At 43.8% G+C, this 20,477-nt stretch overlaps 1 protein-coding gene across 4 annotated transcripts in view; it reads left to right on the forward strand.

Annotated features, from left to right (window-relative positions):
- Positions 1–20,477, forward strand: part of LOC100659001 (steroid sulfatase) — a 196,239-nt gene that overhangs the window by 102,935 nt on the left and 72,827 nt on the right. For all 4 annotated transcript variants that reach the window (XM_010600188.3, XM_023539677.2, XM_003420630.4 and 1 more), the window contains exon 7: positions 1,261–1,397. In XM_010600188.3, coding sequence (XP_010598490.3) covers positions 1,261–1,397 — 137 coding nt within the window. The remainder of the gene's footprint in view (positions 1–1,260; positions 1,398–20,477) is intronic.

The raw sequence follows: 20,477 nt of genomic DNA on the forward strand, positions 1-20,477 counted from the left end.
GGTTCAAACCCACTTAGAGGTGCCATGGAAGAAAGAGCTGGCAGTCTGTTTCTGAAAGGTCACAGCCTTGAAACCCCTGTACAAGTGGGGTCTCTAGGAATGGGAATCAACTTGAAGGTAACCAACAAGAATAGGTCAGTAGGTAGGCAGATGATAGGTGGGTGGATGGATAGATGGATAATGGATGGATGGATGAATAGATGATGGATGGATGGATAGATGGATAGATTATGAATGGGTGGGTGAATGGATGGATGGATAGATAGATGATGGATGGATGGACGGACAGATAGATTAGATAGATTGGGGGATAGAGAGAGAGATACCAATTGCAGTCAAGTTGGTTCTGACTCATAGCAATCCTATAGGACAGAGTAGAACTGCCAGGTAGGTTTTCCTAGGCTGTAATCTTTATGGAAGCTGGCTGCCACATGCTTCTCCTACAGCATAGCTGGTTGGTTCAAACCACCAACCTTTCCATTAGCAGCTGAGCGCTTAACTACTGTGCCACCAGGGCTCCTCAGATATAGTAGAGGATTTGGATATAGATATGGATATAGTAATGAATATGGGTATTTATGTAGAGATGGCTATATACCAAAACCTGTTGCCATAGGGTTGATTCCTATTCATAGCGACCCTATATAGACATATACATTATATATACACGTATGTCAGTATCTATATAATTTTGTTTTTCCAAAGAGAACACCAGAGATACGAGAATACTATTTTGAAGGTGCTTGGCTTCATAAAAAAAAAAAAAAAAATTTTTTTTTTTTTTTAGCAATCGCTATATAGAAGGAAGAATAGAATCCAGAAAAGCAGGCAATTTCCCAGTATATTTCTGCCTGCCTTGGGTCATCTGAGGATCGCTATGGAGCAGTGGTTAAGGCGCTCAATCGCTAACCGAAAGGTCGGCGGTTCAAAACAACCAGCCACTGGGTGGGAGAAAGATGTGTCAGTCTGCTTCTGTAGAGATTTACACCTTTGGAAACCCTATGGGGAGGCTATGGGTCAGAATCGAGTTGAAGGCAATGGGTTTTGTTTTGGCTGTGTCGTCCTTCCGTAGGTTGATTCTCAGAAGGTAGCAGTAAGCCGCTTCCTCCAGCCACTGTGGAGATCTGCTGTTCTCAGAACAAAATTACAATGTTGGATATGGTTCTGTGGTCTTTTCTGAATTGTTGCACACAGTAGGAGACCGCTGTTGATCAGCAGGATAGTTCGTGTGCTCATGCTGCCTGTGGCCTCTGTTTGCAGGAACTCCGAGACACCTTTCCTGCTTGTCCTGTCCTACCTGCACGTGCACACAGCCCTCTTCTCCTCCAAGGACTTCGAGGGCAAGAGTCAGCATGGCGCCTATGGGGATGCCACCGAGGAGATGGACTGGAGCCTTGGTGCGTATGTGTGAAGACTGTGTGTCTGAACAGTGGTTGAGTCGCTTCCTCCTCTGATCTTTGTTGTTGCTATTAGTTGCCACCGAGTCAGCTCATGGGTTTGATGAATAGATGTTGATAGCAAAGATGCATCAGCAGAAATGCCTTTCCCCTCTTGTCCGGCTGCCTCAGTCAGGCACCTTTCATATTTGTGGTGCCTTGGAACATCATTCTGTGCCTCATCTGGCGCCCCCTTGCTCTTGCAACCTGCATTAAGTGTTCCCCTCTGTCCTCCCTCAATACCCCTCGGAGTTAGCTGTGACTCATGGCTACGTCACGCACAACAGGAGGGAACATTGCCCAGCCCTGAGCCATCTTCATGATGGTTGGTATGTTTGAGTCCACTGTTGAGGCCAGTGTGTCAATCCATCTCATGGAAGGTTTCCTTCATTTTCACTGACCCTCTCCTTTACCAAACACGATGTCCTTCTCCAGTCATGGACCTTTCCTGATGACATGTCCAAAGTCAACAAGACGAAGTCTCACCATATTTGCAGCTAGGGAACATCCTGGTTGTCTTTTTATCAGTTTGGAAATGGTTCAGAAATCTTCAGAGCTGTTGCTAAAAAAGAAATTCCAAAAGCACTTAATAGCTGATCAAAAAACACAACAAATCCATGTGAAAAGTTTCTTTAAGTTAATATTTTAATATGTTGTTGTTGCTATCGACTCAGTTCTGACTCATGGCAACTCCATGCACAAGAGAACAAAATGTTGCCTGGTCCTGTGCCACCTTCAGGGTCATTGGTATGTTTGAGTCCGTTGCTGCAGCTACCGTGTCAATCTGTCTCATGGAGGGTTTCCTTTATTTTCATTCCTTTAATCTGATTGCCTATGAATTTCTTTTGTATGTCCCAGATTCCCTTACAGTCAGAAAATATTCAACAACAACAACAGAAAAGAGTTAACCAAGCAAAGATTAATTCTGCCTGTAAAAACCAGAAAACCAAGCCTGTTGCTGTCACGTTGGTTCAGACTCATGGAGACCCCATATGTTACAAAGTAGAACTGTGCTCCTTAGGACTTTCTTGGCTGGAATCTTTACAGATTGGAGCAGTTGAGCCCTGGGCTACTAACCGAAAGGATGACAGTTCGAATCCACCCATAGGCACCTCAGAAGAAAGGCCTGGCCATCTACTTCTGAAAAATCACCTGTTGAAAACCCTACAGAGCACGTGGGGTCTCTGTGAGCCGGAATCCACTTGACAACAACTGGTATAGGGACCTACAGACCTATAGGCTTCTAAAACACCAACCTGACAAGAAAATACACTGCAATATCAGTCTAAATTCCTTTCCTTAGGCGAGGGAAATAAAATCCTTCCCCTAAACCATTGCATTAATTTCTTGGGATATTTTTATTGTTCTGTAAGTCCAGGACATTTGAGTGTTTTGAGGAACATTCCATCTTTCCGAGACAGGCCTTTAATTGTTATGCAGAAGCAGACATAAGCATGTTGACCTGTTGACCCATTATATAATGAGTGTTATATTTAAACCAAATATTAATGTTTTAAGGAGCAAATTGAATGTGAAGATGATCAGCTGTTGTGATTATGAGAGCGAGTTGTTTGTAGCTGTTGTTATTTTTTAACCGTCTTGAGAAACAGGACTGGCTTAAAGAATAAGAAGCCTGAACACTCCTTCTGGCCCTTCCCTTGGTGATCTCTGTGAACGCGGGTGGTCTTAAATCTTGAGGCTTCAGGCTCATCGTCTTTACATCAAGAGTACAGACTAGGCAGCTTCTAAGTTCCTTTCTGCTCTAACATGGTGATTTCATGATAGAACAGAAGAAAGTGCAAGTGTAAATGCTAGGAAAAACGAAACCAGGATGTTTTCCCGAACAAGTTTCGTAAAAAGAATGCATTATTTTTAGAACTTCTCTTAGTTATCTAGTGCTGAACTCTGGGTCCAAGGGATGTGCTCTGCTTCTGGGGCTGCTTTCTTGGTGGTTTGAGGTCTCTCTGTCTCTATGCTTGCTTCTCTCTTTTATATTTCAAAAGAGATTGGCTCAAGACATAATCCAATCTTGTAGATTGAATTCTGCCACATTAACTTAACTGCCACCCAGCCCACCTCATTAGCATCATAGAGGTAGGATTTACAACACACAGGAAAATCACATCAGATGACCATATGGTGGACAGTCACACAATACTGGGAATCCTGGCCCAGCCAAGTTGATACACATATTTTCAGGGGACACAACTCAGTCCACGGCAGGGCTTTTACTTACACCAATCCAAGCCTGCCTCCTTTTATTTTTATTTTTTCCTTCCTAAAATGTTGCATACAAATCAATGAACATTTTCCACATCTAATTCTACTACTTAAAAAAAAAAAATCTTTTTTTTTTTAAGTAGTAGAAATCAGTGTAGTTTGTAGTATAAATCAGTAGACTATTTTGTCTCTTTAATGAGTGTTCTATTTAATGTATCAGGTTTCTTACATAGAAGACTTCTACTGGCTGGCAGCAAGCCTGTGTTTTATCATTACACTTGTAGATTAATTTCTATTTCATTATAACCCAAAAACCAAACCAAACCTGTTGCCATCAAGTCAATTCCAACTTCTAGCAATCCTATAGAACAGAGTAGAACTGCCCATAGAGTTTCCAAGGAGCCCCTCGTAGATTTGAACTGCTGACCTTTTGGTTAGCAGGCATAGCTCTTACCCACTACACCATCAGGGTTTCCCCATTGCATTATCCAAAACCAAAATCAAATCTGTTGCCGTGGAATCGATTCCAACCCATAGCAACCCTATAGGACAGAGTAGAACTGCTCCATAGATTTTCCAGGGAGCGCCTGGTGGATTTGAACTGCTGACCTTTTGCTTAGCAGACGTAGCTTTTCCCCTCTACGCCGCCAGGGTTTCCCCATTTCATTATAGTGGCACATACATCTATTCTGATTCGTTAAAAAGTGTTCCAATCCAGAGTTATCCCACTACTAGTTCCCTACAGAAAAGAATGAAGTGTTTTTCCATCTTTGAGACCTGCATTAAACTAGTTGACGTCAAGTCGACTTCAGCGCATGGTGACCCCATGCGTGCCAGAGTAGAACTGCTCCATACGGTTTTCTTTCTCTTTTTAATTGTGTTTTAGGTAAACGTTTCCAGTGCAAATTAGTTCCTCATTCAAAAGATTGATGCCCAAATGGTTTTGTGGCATTTGTTGCAATCACCGCAATGTGTCGGCCCTCTCCCCCCTTCACTTTACACTACGGGTTCCCCATATCCATTCGCCCAGATTTCCTGCCCCTTCCTGCCTTATGGTCTTTGCTTTGGGGCTGGTTTCCATAGGGCTTTCAATGGCTGATTTTCAGAAGTACATCGCCAGGCCTTTCTTTCGAGGCGACTCTGGGTGGACTTGAACCTCTAACCTTCAAGTTAGCAGCCAAGAGCATAAATTGTTTGCAATACCTATGAAACCAAGGTCTGCGTTAGGCCTTGATATAATATTTATAGATGATTTTTTTTTTTTGCCCAGAAATAAAATCCTTCTCCTAAGCCATTATATTAATTCCTCAGGATGTTTTTCTCATTTTGTAAGCCTAATACATTTGAGTGTTTTGAGAAACATTCCGTCTTTCCAAGAAGGGCCTCTCATGGTTACGCAGTAGACCGGGAGCATGTTGAACGATTGTGTGGTGGCCGAATGGACACAAAAAGAGAGAGGAAGGAAGGAGTGTGCTGTCTCATGGCGGGGGGGGGGGGGTGGCAACTAGGATAGATAGCAAGGTGTATATAAATTTTTGTATGAGAGACTGACTTGGTTTGTAAACTTTCACTTAAAGCACAATAAAAATTAAGAAAAAAAAATCAGATGAAACTCTTGAAAAGCTCACTGCACGTAGGCAGCTGAGGTGGAAGCCATTGACTGGAGAGGCCTGGTGTTTCTTACTTAGAGTATGTCCCGTCCAGGATTTTTAGAGGCAGCAAAGCTTTCTCTACTCCAGTTTTTCTGCCTGCAAAGGCTTATCCATAATGAAGCATTCTTACTATTTCATTGTTTGCCGTGCAACCACGTTATTATGGTTTATTGCCCTATTCCTAGCTGTGAGATTGTCCATCTTGTGTTGGGATTGTAACCAAGGAACCACCGACTCCACAGATATGGGGCGCCTTAGTCACCTAGTGCTGCTGTAACACAAATACCGGCAGTGGGTGGCTTTGACACATAGAAATGTATTTTCTCATAGTTCCGGAGGCTAGAAGCACTAGGGCACTAGCTCTGGGGGAAGAGTCTCACTGTCTACTTTGGGGGAAGGTACTTGTCTCAGCTTCTCCGTCATTCTTTGTAGTGTTCCCTGGCCATCTCCATGTGGCATCTATCTTCCCCCATTTAGGGCCACTGTAAGTAAAGAGCTCAGCTGCTAACCAAAAGGTTGGCAGTTCAAATCCACCAGCTGCTCCTGGGAAACCCTATGGGGCAGTTCTACTCTGTTCTATAGGGTCGCTATGAGTCGGAATTGATGGAAATGGGTTTGGATTTTTTTTTAATCTAATCTGCTCTTTTTATATCTCAAAAGTGGTTAGGTTCAAGGCACACCGTACACTGATATGGCCTCATTAACAGAGCAAAGAAAACCCTATTTCCAAATGGGATTACATCCACAGGTACAGAGCTTAGGATTTACAACACGTATTTGAGGGAACACAATTCAATCCGTAATATGGGATGAGAGTAAAGAAAGGGGTTTTTCAGTGAAGCCACTCGGGGGTGGGTTAAACCCTGGAACTGTGAGGCTGCTATGCAGTTCCAGGGGTGGTCGGGTGACATGAATTATCACAGCTGCTGCCTGTTGAGTGCCGGCCCCTGTGCCTGGTCCTGGACTTTAGGGCCAGTAATTCAGGCAGCAGGAATCATGATCGTCCATCCCATTCCAGGGGTGAGGAAGGCGAGGCTTGGCGAAAGCTAAGTACATCACCTCTGTTTGTAGAATCAATCAGGGCTGAGCAGGAATTCAAATGCAGGCCTCCCATCCAGAGCCCGCTTTCCACACGGTGAGGATGGCTGCCTCACGGCGGTGCGCGGTCAGCGGTACTTCCCAGCGAAAGAGCTCGTTCATTCGATAGTGACAGCACTGGATGCCGACCTTGCACCTAATTGTTTCGGGGAAAGCAAGATGATATGCCACCACCCATCTGTCTGTTGTACTGTGGAGGCTTGTATGGTGCTGTGAGGCTGGAAGCCATGCCACCAGTATCTTAAATATCAGTAGGGTCACCCATGGGGGACAGGTTTCAGCAGAGCCTCCAGGCCAACAGACTAGGAAAACAGGCCTGGTGATCTGCTTCTGAAAATTAGCCAGTGAAAACCCTATGGATCACAACAAGATAAGCCCCTATGTGGGAAGGCACTCGAAATACACAGTGGCCACAACAATGGACTCGAACATCCCAAAGATCATGAAGATGGCACAGGACCAGGCAGCATTTTGTTCTGTTGGATGTGGGGTCGCAGTGAGTCAGAGTAACAGTAACAATGATGGATAAGACCCTGGTTTAAGGGTTGCTCAAGGATTCAGGCTTTTTCCGCAAGACCTTATAATAACCTAGAGCTGAAAATGAAGAGTGGCTTAAGCAAGGTGCAGATAAAGTACTCGGGCGGTGGAGAAGGAGGCGGGGTGGGTGAATATGTCAAATGGACGTGTCATTTCACCAGTTGCGTGCACAATAGTATCCTTTGGGCCACTGTGGTGCCGGTTCGAAATCCGATTCCCAGTCCCAGTTTATCGTGAAGTGGTGGGGTGTCGGGGAGGAACGAAGGCTTGAAATCTCATTATTTTCAAATGCACACCACGTCATTATCATTTTGCTTTCTCTTTCTTTGGAAATGGAAGGTTGTTTATGAGAGGCTTGTTAATGGGGAAAGGTAGAGCAGGCAGACAGGAAGGGAGGCAGGTGGTTAGCACCAGCAGTCTGCTGATCTGAACCAGTACCATCGTGGCCATCCCAGCGACAGTTTATTCGGTGGCATTACATGCAATGAGTGTTTACTTGGAGCCCGATGCTATTAATAGAACTGCATGAAGGAATCATAAATCGGCTCTGGCTGGGGAATTAAACTAGCAAGTTCTGTGTCTTACAGACAGCAATGCAAGCCGAGAACAAGAAGGTGAACGCCAAACCGTGTCTCGCCTCAAACCATGCCCTGGAAAACCTTCCCATTGTCAAATAATAATTCCTGCTACAGCGAAGGATTGGAACCAGTTGGGATTCTTTCTTCTGAACCAAAAAGTGAGCCTTTCTCTTTAGGTGGAAGACAGACCAGCCGTTCTCTCGGGGGTTACGAAATTCCTCCTGGGAGCTTGGCTACCAGTTGGTCAGGCTATGTAACATGGCGCCCCCTAATGGCGGTGTCTGACCATGCAGCCCTCAGTTTCTCCTCTTTCCCCCACCCAAGGATTCTGGTTGAAGTCCCTGAGTGTTGCAAACTGTTAACATACTCAGCTGCTCACCGAAAGGTTGGAGGTTTGAGACCACCCAGAGGTACCTCAGGAGAAAGGCCTGGCAATTTACTTCTGAAAAGTCAGCGATTGAGGACCCCATGGAGCGCAGCTCTACTCTGATACACATGGGGGCGCCATGAGTCAGGGTTGCCTCCTCCATGACAACTGGGCAGTGCACCTTTGGTGGGTGCAAACGTGGAATGGAGAACCAGGAGGAAAAATAAGGAAGGGGGGTGCAGTTTTAATACGGATGAGCTGGGAGATGGTCCAGAACGAATTCCTCCTTTCCATTCCAACACAACTGAAGTACCAGCAGCCACACATGGAACCCTTCTTGGGGGATGGAGAATCAATCAGAGGAGTTCATAAACAAGAATCAGGATAGGGACCAGAACTTCAAGAAAAGTTTGAAAATGGGGGTCTTGAGATATAAGCCACTCAAGTAGACCCAATGGCACACAGTTAAGCACTCAGCTACTAAACCCAAGATTGGAGGTTTGAACCCACCCAGTGGCTCCGCAGGAGAAAACACCTAGTGATCTGCTCCTGTAAAGATTACAGCCTTGGAAACCCTATGGGACAGTTCTCTGTTCTCTAGGGTCACTATGAGACGAAATTGACTTGACAGCACCCAGTAACAACAAGCCTGAAGTATGCAGTGTTATTCTAGCAGGGTTTTCCTGACTGACTAAGGTTCTGTTGAATTGCTCACTTTTAAGTGTATTATTTCCAAGACTGCTAGGCTAAAATACTTGTGAGATAATGAGATACAAAGGAGCCCTGGTGGCACAGTGGTTAAGCGCTCGGCAGCTAACCGAACGGTCAGTGGTTCAAACCCACAGCAGTTCCTCAGGAGAAAGATGTGGCAGTCTGCTTCCGTAAAGATTACAGCCTTGGAACTCTACGGGACAGTTCTGCTCTGTCCTCTAGGGTTGCTATGAGTCGGAACTGACTGGATGGCAATGGGGTTTCATACCTGTGCATGTAATTCACAGCAATGGTGTTTTTTTTTTGGGGGGGGGAGGGTAATGAGATACAGCGTGCAGTGAATAACCCTTCAGTTATTATTTTTGACCTGGGCAAACGTTGTGTAACTTAGTTTATGTAGACTTGCACTCTTAGAATCCTATATACCAGGCATACCGTTTGTTCTCAATGAAGTGATTTTTAAAAGCGCCATCAAGGTCAATGAGTCCCTGGTATTTGCAAGGTCCTGTTAAGGAGCCTTGGGGGTACAACAGTTAAGCACTCAGCTGCTAACCAAAAGGTTGGTGGTTCGAACCCACCCAGTGGCTCCACAGGAGAAGTTGCCTGACAATCTGCTTCCATAAGGATCACAGCCTAGAAAACCCTATGGGGCAGTTCTGTTCTGTCACATGGGGTCGCTATGAGTCAGAATCAGCTTGAAGGTGCCTAACAAAACGTAGCCCAAGGGGCTGTGCAAGGAACACAGTCAGGAAGGGGGCTAAGGTGCTTTTCCCTTACCTGTGTACGGGGCAACGGTCCAGTCATAGCGGGTAAGATTACTTTGCAAGAATGTTTTAAGCAGTTGAGCAACTTCGGATCCACAATTGATCTTCATCTGAATCTGGGATAAAAGCTTAGAATTCAACCTCTGTGCCATTCCTTCTCAAACGCTGGCATTGTGGGTTCTGAAGAAGCCAGGCGTGTTTTCCCTCTGACATTCTCTTGTTCCGTGCCGAATGCAGTTTGAATCTGAGGTTGTATCTTTCCCTTGGGATCCAGTGCATCCATTTCCTATCTCGAGTTTTTAAGCATTCCTATTTTTGATAAATGGGACCTTCTCTGAAAAGCGAAAATAAGCTGCTGACTTGTGGTACACACCGAGCGTGGAAGGCCAGGTGGTACATTCAAAGGAAGGGCAGGTAAGGAAGAACCCCCAAAGAAGTCATAAAGAACAGCCAGAGACAGAGGAGAAAGGCTAAGAGAAATGGGGTCATGGAGTTCAGGGATGAAGAGCATCTTGAAGAAGGAGGATCAGTGTTTCAAAGTTGTCAGGTAATGGGGAGGGAGGGACTCAAAGGGACAAGCGGATTTAACAACTGTTGTTAGGTGCCCTTGAGCCGGCTCTGACTCATAGTGACCCTGTGTACAACAGCACGAAACACTGCCCAGTCCTGCACCGTCCTCACAATCAGTGTTATACTTGAGCCCATTGCTGCAGCTGCTGTGTCAATCCATCTTGTTGAGGGTCTTCCTCTTTTTCGCTCACCCTCTACTTTACCAAGCATGATGTCCCTCTCCAGGAACTGGTCCCTCCTGATAACATGTCCAAAGTATGTGAGAAGAAATTTCACCATCCTTTTTTCTAAGGAGCATTCTGGCTGTTCTTCCTCGGAGACAGATTTGTTCATTCTTCTGGCAGTCCCTGGTATGTTCAGTCTTCCTGCCAACACCACAATTTAAATGCATCAGTTCTTCTTCTGTCTTCCTTATTCATTGCCCAGCTTTTGCATGCATATGACACGATTGAAAACACTATGGCTTGGGTCAGGCGCACCTTTAACCAAAAAACCATTGCCGTCGAGTTGATTCCGACTCATAGTGACCCTATAGAACAGGGTAGAACTGCCCCGTAGGGCTTCCAAGGAGCGCCTGGTGGATTTGAACTGCTGACCTTGTGATTAGCAGCCTAGCTCTTAACCACTGCACCACGAGGGATTCCCAGGCGCACCTTAGCCTGTGTTAATAACTATAAACCGTAGGATTGATGTGGATTGAGGAGTGAGTGGTATGCAAAGAGCTGGGATTTCTAAAGCTAGATATCCCTTTCAAGAATGGACGAAATTGGGCCAAGGAAAGTGCCTGTGTTCAGCTCTGCTTGGAGACCAGGAGTCGGGTGTAGGCATGAATATGTGGAATTATGTACTTTGCAGCCCATTGCAAAAACAGAGAGGAGGGTCTCTGAATTGACTAAAGTTTGGGTTTGACAAGGGAGTGTCACAAAATTCAACAGGGTAGCAGAGTTTGTGCTGCGTAGTGGTTAATTTTATGTGTCAGTGTGACTAGGTGTTGGTTCCCAATGGTTTGGTCAATCGCTAGACTAGTTACTGTTCAATAATGTAATCAAATATACTGTAATGTCGTTGTTGTTGTAGTTAGTTGCTGTCGAGTCAGTTCTGTCTCACAGCGACCCTGCGTACAACAGAACAAAACACTGCCTGGTCCTGCGCCATTCTCGCAATCATTGCTATGCTTCAGCCGGTGGTTGCAGCCACTGTCAGTCCATCTTGTTGAGGGTCTTCCTCTTTTTCGATGACCCTCTACTGTACTAAGTATGATGTCGTTCTCCAGGGACTGATTCCTCCTGATAGCATGTCCAAAATACATGAGACAAAGTCTTGCCATCCTCTCTTCTAAGAAGCATTTTGGCTGTACTTGTTCCAAGACAGATTTGTTTGTTCTTCTGGCAGTCCATGGTTTATTCAATATTCTTCACCAGCAACATAATTCAAAGGCATCAATTTACCTTCAGTCTCCCTTATTCATTGTCCAGCTTTCACATGCATAGGAAGTGATTAACAACACCATGGCTTGGGTCAGGTGCACCTTAGTCCTTAAAGGGGCATCTTTGCTTTTTAAACACTTTACAGAGGTCTTATTTGCCTAATGGGATATGGCGTTTGATTTCTTGACTGTAAAATCAAATATTTGACAACTTCAGTATTTTCTCCATTTATCATGATATTGCTTATTGTGAGGATTTTTGTTTTCATTATGTTGGGGTGTAATCCATACTGAAGGCTGTAGTCTTTGATCTTCATCAGTAAGTGCTTCAAGTCCTCTTCACTTTCAGCAAACAAGGTTGTATCATCTGTATATCGAAGGTTGTTAATGAGTCTTCCTCCAATATTGATGCCGTGTTCTTCATATAGCCCAGTCTCTCGGATTATTTGCTTAACATACAGATTGAATAAGTATGGTGAAAGGATATAACCCTGACGCATACCTTTTCTGATTTTAAACCACATGGTATTCCCTAGCTCTGTTCCTAGAGCTCCCTCTTGGTCTGCGTTACACGTTCCTCAGGAGCACAGTAAGTGTTCTGGAATTCCCATTCTTCGCAGTGTTATCCATAGCTTGTTATGATCCACACAGTCGGATGCCTTTGCATAGTCAGTAAAACACAGGTAAACATCTTTCTGGTATTCTCTGCTTTCAGACAGGGTCCACCTGACATCAGCAATGGTATCCCTCGTTTCTCATCCTCTTCTGAATCTGGCTGGAATTTCCGGCAGTTTCCTGTTGATATACTCCTGTAGCCACTTTTGAATGATCATCAGCAAAATTTTATTTGGGTGTGATATTAGTGATATTGTTCGATAATTTCTGTATTCTGTTGAATCACCTTTCTTTGTAATGAGCAAGTATATGGATTTATTCCTTTCAGTTGGCCAAGTAGCTGTCTTCCATATTTCTTGGCATAGACAAGTGAGCACTTCCAGAGCTGCATTCGTTTGTTGAAACATTTCAGTTGGTATTCAGTCAATTCCTGGAGCCTTTTTTATCGTGATTGCCTCCTATGCAGCTTGGACTTCTTCCTTCAGTACTATTGGTCTTGATTATATGCAACCTCCCAAAATGGTTAATGGTTGACCAGTTCTTTTTGGTACAGTGTTTCTGTGTATTCCTTCCATCTGGTTTTGATGCTTCTTGTGTCATTCATTATTTTGCCCATTAAAAAAACAAAAACAAAATCAAACCCATTGCCAGTGAGTTGATTCTGACTGCTTCCATTAAGATTACAAATACACCCTTGGTGTTTCAAAATTTTGTTGTACGATCTCCGGAATCATTTCTGTCACCAAGACCATATTTTTCAATTCTCTTCCTTCTTCTTTGTTTCCAACTTTCACATTCCAATCATCAGTAATTATCAACGCATCCTGTTTGCATGTTTGATCAATTTCAGACTGCAGCAGCTGATAAAAATCTTCAATTTCCTCATCTTTGGCCTTAGTGGTTGGTGTGTAAGTTTGAATAATAGTCGTATTAACTGGTCTTCCTTGTAGGCATATGGATATTATCCTATCACAGACAGCATTGTGCTTTAGGGTAGATCTTGAAATGTTCTTTTTGACGATGAATACTACACCATTCTTCTTCAGTTTGCCATTTCCGGCACAGCAGACCGTATGATTGCCTTATGGTCTACACTATACCCAGCCAAAAAAAAAAAAAACCCAGTGCATCTACACTATATTGAGTCCTAATTACGTCTGATATTTTTCCTTCTTCTTTATTTTTTTTAAGCAGTGGTGAAATTGTTGCCAGTTAACAAGTGGAGTGAGTACATTTTTTTAAGCCCTGAAACTCCTTGGATGACATAATGGAGAAGGTGTGGCAGCAGAATTGTTTCTAAGTTTCCCTCTACTACTCAGATCCACAGGGTTTTGGCTTACAAAGAGTATTTTAAATCTTCACCCAGCACTTTTTTCTTTTTTAATTTTTCCGAAAGTGTACATAGCCAAAGATACACCATTTCAACAGTTTCTTCCTGTACAACCTGGTGCCATTGATTCTCCCCTTCAAGTCGTGCAGCCGTTCTCCCCATCCTTTTCCAAACTCTTCCACCGCAGCCATCTTAAACTCACTGCCCCCTAAGCTTCCCCTCTAGCCTTTCCAGTTGCTGGTGTCAGTATGTGGCCTCACATAGATAATTCTTTAAAAGAGCACAATGCTCAAGGCAGACAGACTTTACTAATTCACATAAGCTGTTTTTGATTCACAGAAGTCAACAGGGGATAGTTTGGGTTTAACATTGGAAGTTTAAAGATTTAATTTCTCAAATCCCAAGGCATCTGTGAAATAATTATCAAAACTCAACTCTGGCAATGAACTGGGTTTTGCTTCCACTTCCCTGTTTTCCCTCATTAAGAATTCTTTTTTGGAATTTTCAGAAGGCTTTAAGGTGTGTGTGTGTGTTTACACATGGTACTTTTGCATTGAGTTCCTCTCCAACTACATCCTAAACAACGCATTTAAAAAGCACATGACTGTAACATCTGCTAAATTCAATAACTTCAGTGTGAGGCAAATTCCCCAAAGTGGAAACTGCAGCTTAAAAAGATAGGAAACCCACTCGTTTATCCCAGACTGTCGAATCTTGGCTATCTGTTTGGGATGGTAGCTTAGCGCCAGATCAGATAAAATGTGACCTCAAGTCTTGCCTTGGTAATCTGATGTTGCTGAGATACTCATAAAATAGAGCAGGTAGACAGTATCAGATGTACCTTCCCATGGAGTTTTGACAGGGGCTGGGATTAAGCCACCCCTGTCTAATGAACAAATTATTTATTCAAGCAGATCTTGACAGGAGAGAAATGATACGGTTTCCATTATAGGCCACCGTTTGCCTGAATGCGGGACACATAATAAGGTTTTGAGTCTTCAGAAAAACGTTGAGGAGGTGATGACAACCAAAAATTGCTAAGGAATGACTGGTGCGGGCCCATCTTTGCATCATTCTCTTGTCCACGGTTGTTGACGTTGTTGTCTTAGTCGCCTAGTGCCGCTAAAACGGAAATACCACAAGTGCATAGCTTTAGCAAAGAGAAATTTATTTTGTAATTTAAAGTAAAGTAGGCTAAAAATCCAAATTCAGGGTGTCAGCTCCAGGGGAAGGCTTTCTCTCTCTGTTGGCCTTCTCATCAATGCTCCCCGAGACTAGGAGCTTTTTCGGGCAGAGACCCCAGGTCCAAAGGACACACTCTGCTCCCAGCACTGCTTTCTTGGTGGTATGAGGTCCCCATGTCTCTCTGCTCGCTTCTCTCTTTTATATCTCAAGAGATTGCCTCAAGATACATTCCAATCTTGTAGATTGAGTCCTGCATCACTAACACGACCGCAGGCCATCCTCCCTCATTAACGTCATAGGGGCAGGATTTACAACATACAGGAAAATCACAAAATGCTGGGAATCGTGGCCCAGCCCAATCGATACACACATTTTTGAGGGGAGATAATTTAATCCATGACAATTGTGTAATAAAGAGACAGGGTGAAAATCACCAGCTCCATGAGTGTCAGAGTAGAACTGTGCTCCATCGGGTTTTCAATGGCTGAGTTTTCAGAAGGAGATCTCCAGGCCTTTCTTCTGAGGTCCTTCAGGGTGGCTTCATTAGTCATATCAATATTATCAACGAATGGGTGGTGCTGGCATGAGAACAGGACAAAGTCTGCAGTGGCCATGTCAAAGCCAAAGGCAACCAACAACAACAAAGGCTTTTAAAGATGTGTGACCACTGTTGGCTGTATTAAATTTGTCTGCCTGTCCTCTTAGCTCCTTTGGGGTGGTGGTGGTGGTGGTTGTTAGTTGCCATCAAGTGGGCTCCAACTCATGACAACCTTGTGTATAACACAACAAAACGTTGCTCCGTCCTGCACCATCTTCACGATCGCTGGTTTGTATTATGGATTGAACTGTGTTCCCCCAAAAATGTGTGTCAACTTGGCTAGGTCATGGTTCCCAGTAGATTGTGAGATGTCCACCATTTTGTGATCTAATACAATCACCTATGTGTTGTAAATCCTAACCTTTGTGATGTTAATGAGGGAAGACTAGAGGCAGTTATGTTAATGAGGCAGGACTCAATCTACAGGATTAGGTTGTATCTCAAGTCAATCTCTTTTGACAAATAAAAGAGAGAAGTAAGCAGAAAGACAAGGGGACCTCATACCACCAAGAAACATGAGCCAGGAGAATAACACGTCCTTTGGACCCACGGTGCCTGCTCTGAGAAGCTCCTAGCCAGGGGAAGGGTGATGACAAGGACCCTCCCCCAGAGCCAACCCAGAGAGAAAGCCTTCCCCTGGAGCTGGCACCCTGAATTTGGACTTCTAGCCTCCTAGATTGTGATAGAATAAATTTCTGTTGTTAAAACCATCCACTTGCGGTATTTCTGCTATAGCAACACTAGATGACTAAGACAACAATGTTGGCAATCATGGACAAGAGTCCATTGTTAGGGCTATTGTGTCAATCCATCCCTTGTTTTCCCCATCCTCTACCAACTCTGGGGCTGGGGCTTTATTTTGCCCATTTTACAGATGTGGAAACCGAGACACAGAGACCTGAAGTGACTTGTCCCACCAAGCTCTCCCAGCCGGCCAGTGGCAGTGGCAGAATTCAGGCCCAGGTCTAAGTGCTCACACCCCATGCAATGTTAACCTCGTGCCGCTCAGGGCTTCTGCCTTTTGGCAGCAGCAGGGTGTCTGTGATAAGCACAGGGTCTGTGATTACACTCCACTCCTCTGCTCCCAGGCTGCTGAACCCATGAATCTCTCTGGGGCCTCAGTTTCCTCATCTAGAAAATGGGATTATAACATTGCATATCTTACACATTTTGAAGAATGTGCTCTAGGCACCTTAGCTTTTGTGAGGAAGACAGAACGCTTTCATTGTATAACTTCTATCTGCTTTTTTCTCTCACTGTGTGTCTTGGCGTCTCCACCTTCTCCCCTCTGCCCACGCGTTCTTTGGTTCTTCTTTGATGGGAAAGAGAAGAAAATGCTTAAAGTTGTCCTGGGACACATGTTCACGAGTTAAAGTTTTATGACCTTCAAATAAAAAATGTATCTGGACTTCGATAAAAAACCTTTGCTATTGAGTCCATCCTGACTCTTGGCAACCCTGTGTATTACAGAGTAGACCTTCTCTTTTAGGTAAAATTCGGTATCATCATGACCTTTTGTTGGTTTGATCTCTAGCCACAGGAAACTGGAATGAATGGGATATTTTCATAGGCTTTGTCATCTGTCATCATTTGAATGTGCCTCTGTTTCCTGTGATCTGAAAAACCGCTCCCCCAAGCATCCTTGCAGGGTAGAAATTCGTGATCACTCTCTGAGTCTGCAGTTCTCCAGGTGATTTTCAAGCTTATCCAATAGGCAACATCTCCCAATATGGTGCCAGGAGCCCTGGGTGGACAGCAACGGTAGCTTAATGCTATTCTGTTAACTTAGGGATGCGAGTACTTGGGAAGGACTCTGTAGATCATTTTTTTTATATATATAATATTTTATTATGTTTTCGGTGAAAGTTTACGCAGCAAATTAGTTTTCGCATTTGACAATTTCTACATAAACGGTTCTCATGTGACATCAGTTACATTTTTCACAATGTGTCAACGATCTCTTTAATTGCATTCTCGTTGTTCCGTTTCCAGTGCTCTAGTTTCCCTGCTCCCTTCTCATCTTTGTTTTGTTTTAGAGTCATTCTTGACCTGTTGGTCTCCTAGAGATAGTTTTTTAACAGAGTACCGTACTCACGGCTAATATTCTTTATTTTGTGTGCCACTGTTATTTCGATAAGGTTACCTTAGTTTAGGGAATAGTTTTTGTTCAAGATTTAAAGAGTATCTCAGGGCGGTAGTCTCAGGAAGGCCTCTAGTCTCAACTGGTCCAATAAGTCTGGACTTTTTAAAAATTTGAGCTTTATTCCCCATTTTTCTCCCTTTCTACCAGGGTCAATCGTGGCCCTGATCAGCATGGTCAGAGGTGATAGCTGGGCACCATCTAGTTCTTCTGATCTCAGAGTAGATGAGGTCATGGCTCTTGTAGGCTATTAGCCCTATAGACTCGTTTCTTCTCTGAGACTTTGGTTTCTTTCCTTCTATTTTGCTCCAGATGAGTAAAGACCAATAATTTTATCTTAGACGGCTGCTCACAAGCTTTTAAGACCCCAGACACTACCCACCTCACAAAAAGGCAGGACCTGAACTTCCGTACTTCATTTTATCTGTTCCCAAGGAATAGAAAAAGATGAAGACAAGCTATAAAGTGGTGTATTTCCATAAACAACTCCTTCTCAATACAAAATGGATTTTGTTCATTGGGTTCCCCAGAATCCATTGGTGCACAAAATTAAAACTGAATAAACCTCTGTTGTTTCCAGAAATACCTGGGCGTTCACTGTACTTAATACAAAATTTCATCTCTTTAAGGTCACCAACTTAGCAAGCGCACCCCTGACTAATTTAGAGGCAGCTGGCTTCTGACATTTATTGATTACTTACATTTAAAAAGAAATAACTCGATTGCATTCACCAGCATTATCTCCTAGTAGTCAGCCATGGCAAAAATTCACATTTCCAGTTTATAGAAGATTGTTAGAGAAAGAACGGTGTTGTCATAATATTTTTCCATTCTGAACTAAGACAATAGCCAGCAGAGAAGGAAAATGACAAAATTACGGCATTTTAAGTCTTTTAGCTTTAATCACCTGAAGGTAGAATTGCCTGTCAGATACTTGTATCGACATTGCTATTTCTTGGCTGCCAACTTTCATCAGTAACAACATCTAATAAATGCGTTTATGCATCTGATTTCTAGCAAGTAAATACGCCATACTTGCAGAAGAGGAAAATCTACGGAAAATAAGCCTTTTTGACAGTCTTTGAAGCTTTGAACACCATCTTTGAGGAAAACAAAAAAGTTTTGCTTTGTTTATAGGACTCGACATTTCCTTCGGTTTTGTTTACTGCCACCTTGCAAATACGCAAAGACGAGGAAGAGAAGTGAAAGGATTTGTAATTTGTTTTGAAAGAGAAAGAATCGCCCTGTCCACAGATAGAGTGGATACTTCTGTGGCAATCAGTCTTTATGACCTTGTCCTCACAGAACTTTCTGGCAAGGCATCCCAGCGTGGAAATGCATCTGTACAAAGCACTGCTCTTCTAGACAACAGTGGGTCTCCTTGAGATACCGTTGCCCAAAGACGGTTGTAGTACGGTTGGGTCCTTAGACCAGGATGGTGCACATAGACCTGATAACAGTCACAAGTGTGAGTTACTACTGACTTACTACACGAGTAGAATGAGCTATACATTGTTTAACAATTTAAGCATGAAAAAAAAAGTTGTCATTGAGTTGACTCTGATTCGTGGTGACCCCATGTGTTACAGAACAGAACAGCTCCATTGGGTTTTCTTGGCTGTGATATTTATGTAAGCAGATCACCACACCTTTCTTCCGAGGTGCCTTTCAGCTAGCAGCTGGGTGTTTAGCCATTTATACCACCCAGGGCCTCCAGAGCAAATAGAAAAATGAAGTTCCTATGAGGTTAATTGTAGTGCGTAATCCTACTACAACCAGTTGCAGTCAAGTCGATTCTGACTCACAGGGACCCCACGTGTGTCAGAGTAGAACTGTAGTCCATAGGATTTTCAGCGATTGACCTTTTTGAAGCAGATCACCAGACCTTTCTCCCGAAGTGTCGGGCTCAAACCTCCGAACTTTCAGTTAGTAGCTGCCTGTGGCTTATGCCATCCGGGACTCTGCATGCAGATTAGCAAACCAGAACCCAAACCCATTGCCTTCGAGTCTGTTCTGACTCATGGCAACCCTATGGGACAGAACAGAACTGCTCCATAGGGTTTCCAAGACTGTAATCTTTATGAAAGCAGACTGCCACATCTTTCCCTCCCGGAGCGGCTGGTGGATTCGCATCCCCGATCCTTGATTAGCATCCGAGTCTTTTAAGCAGTGTGCCACCAGGACTTCTCGCATACACATTAAAAAAACAAAAACCAAACCCATTGCCGTTGAGTTGATTCCAACTCATGGCGACCCATAGGACAGAGTAGAACTGCCCTATAGGGTTTATAGGGAGAAGCTGGTGGATCCCAGCTGCCAACATTTTGGTTAGTGGTTGAGCTCTTAAGGACTTCGCCACATGCATTAGAATTGCTTATTTGCCTCTGTTTCCCTGGCTTGTACGGGTGGCAGTACTGAGGGTGTTTTCTGCTCTGTTCACCCTGACCCTTGTCCAGTCCACCTGCCCACCAGTTGGGCACACTGCAAGCATGCTGTGGTCAGTACAGCTTCCGCTCTCTTCCACATTATTTCATATGCTTTGCTCTTGCAGATTAATCTGTATCTTCAAAGATGCATTTTTCTCTCCATTAACCCTTTTTCTAAAAATTTTATCATGGTAAAATATATATAGCAAAAAGTCCACCCGTTTATCCATCTTTAAGGGTACAATGTAGTGGCATTAAGTATGTCCACTGTGTTGTGCAGCCACCACCATTATCCATTTCCAAAAGTTTTTCATCGCCCCAAACAGAAAACAAAGATGTCACCTTGTAGACTAAGGTGCACCTGAGCCAAGCCATGGTGTTTTCAGTTACCTCATATGCATGTGAAAGCCGGACAATGAATAAGGAAGACGAAGGAAGAATTGACGCCTTTGAATTGTGTTGGTGAAGAATACTCAATACACCACGGACTGCCAGAAGAACAAACAAATCTGTCTTGGAAGAAGTACAACCAGAATGCTCCTTAGAAGCAAGGATGGCGAGACTGCGTCTTACATTCCTTGTTGTCAGGAGGGATCAGTCCCTGGAGAAGGACATCATGCTTGGTAAAGTAGAGGGTCAGTGAAAAAGAGGAAGACCCTCAATGAGATGGACTGACACAGTGGCTGCAGCAATGGGCTCAAGCATAACAAGGATTGTGAGGATGGCGCAGGACTGGGCAGTGTTTCCTTGTGTTGTGTGCATAGGGTTGCCATGAGTCGGAACCCACTGGTCCACACCTAACAACAACAAACAAAAGCTCCGTA

The sequence above is a fragment of the Loxodonta africana genome, chromosome X (assembly GCF_030014295.1).
Source record: "Loxodonta africana isolate mLoxAfr1 chromosome X, mLoxAfr1.hap2, whole genome shotgun sequence".
Lineage (NCBI taxonomy): Eukaryota > Metazoa > Chordata > Mammalia > Proboscidea > Elephantidae > Loxodonta > Loxodonta africana.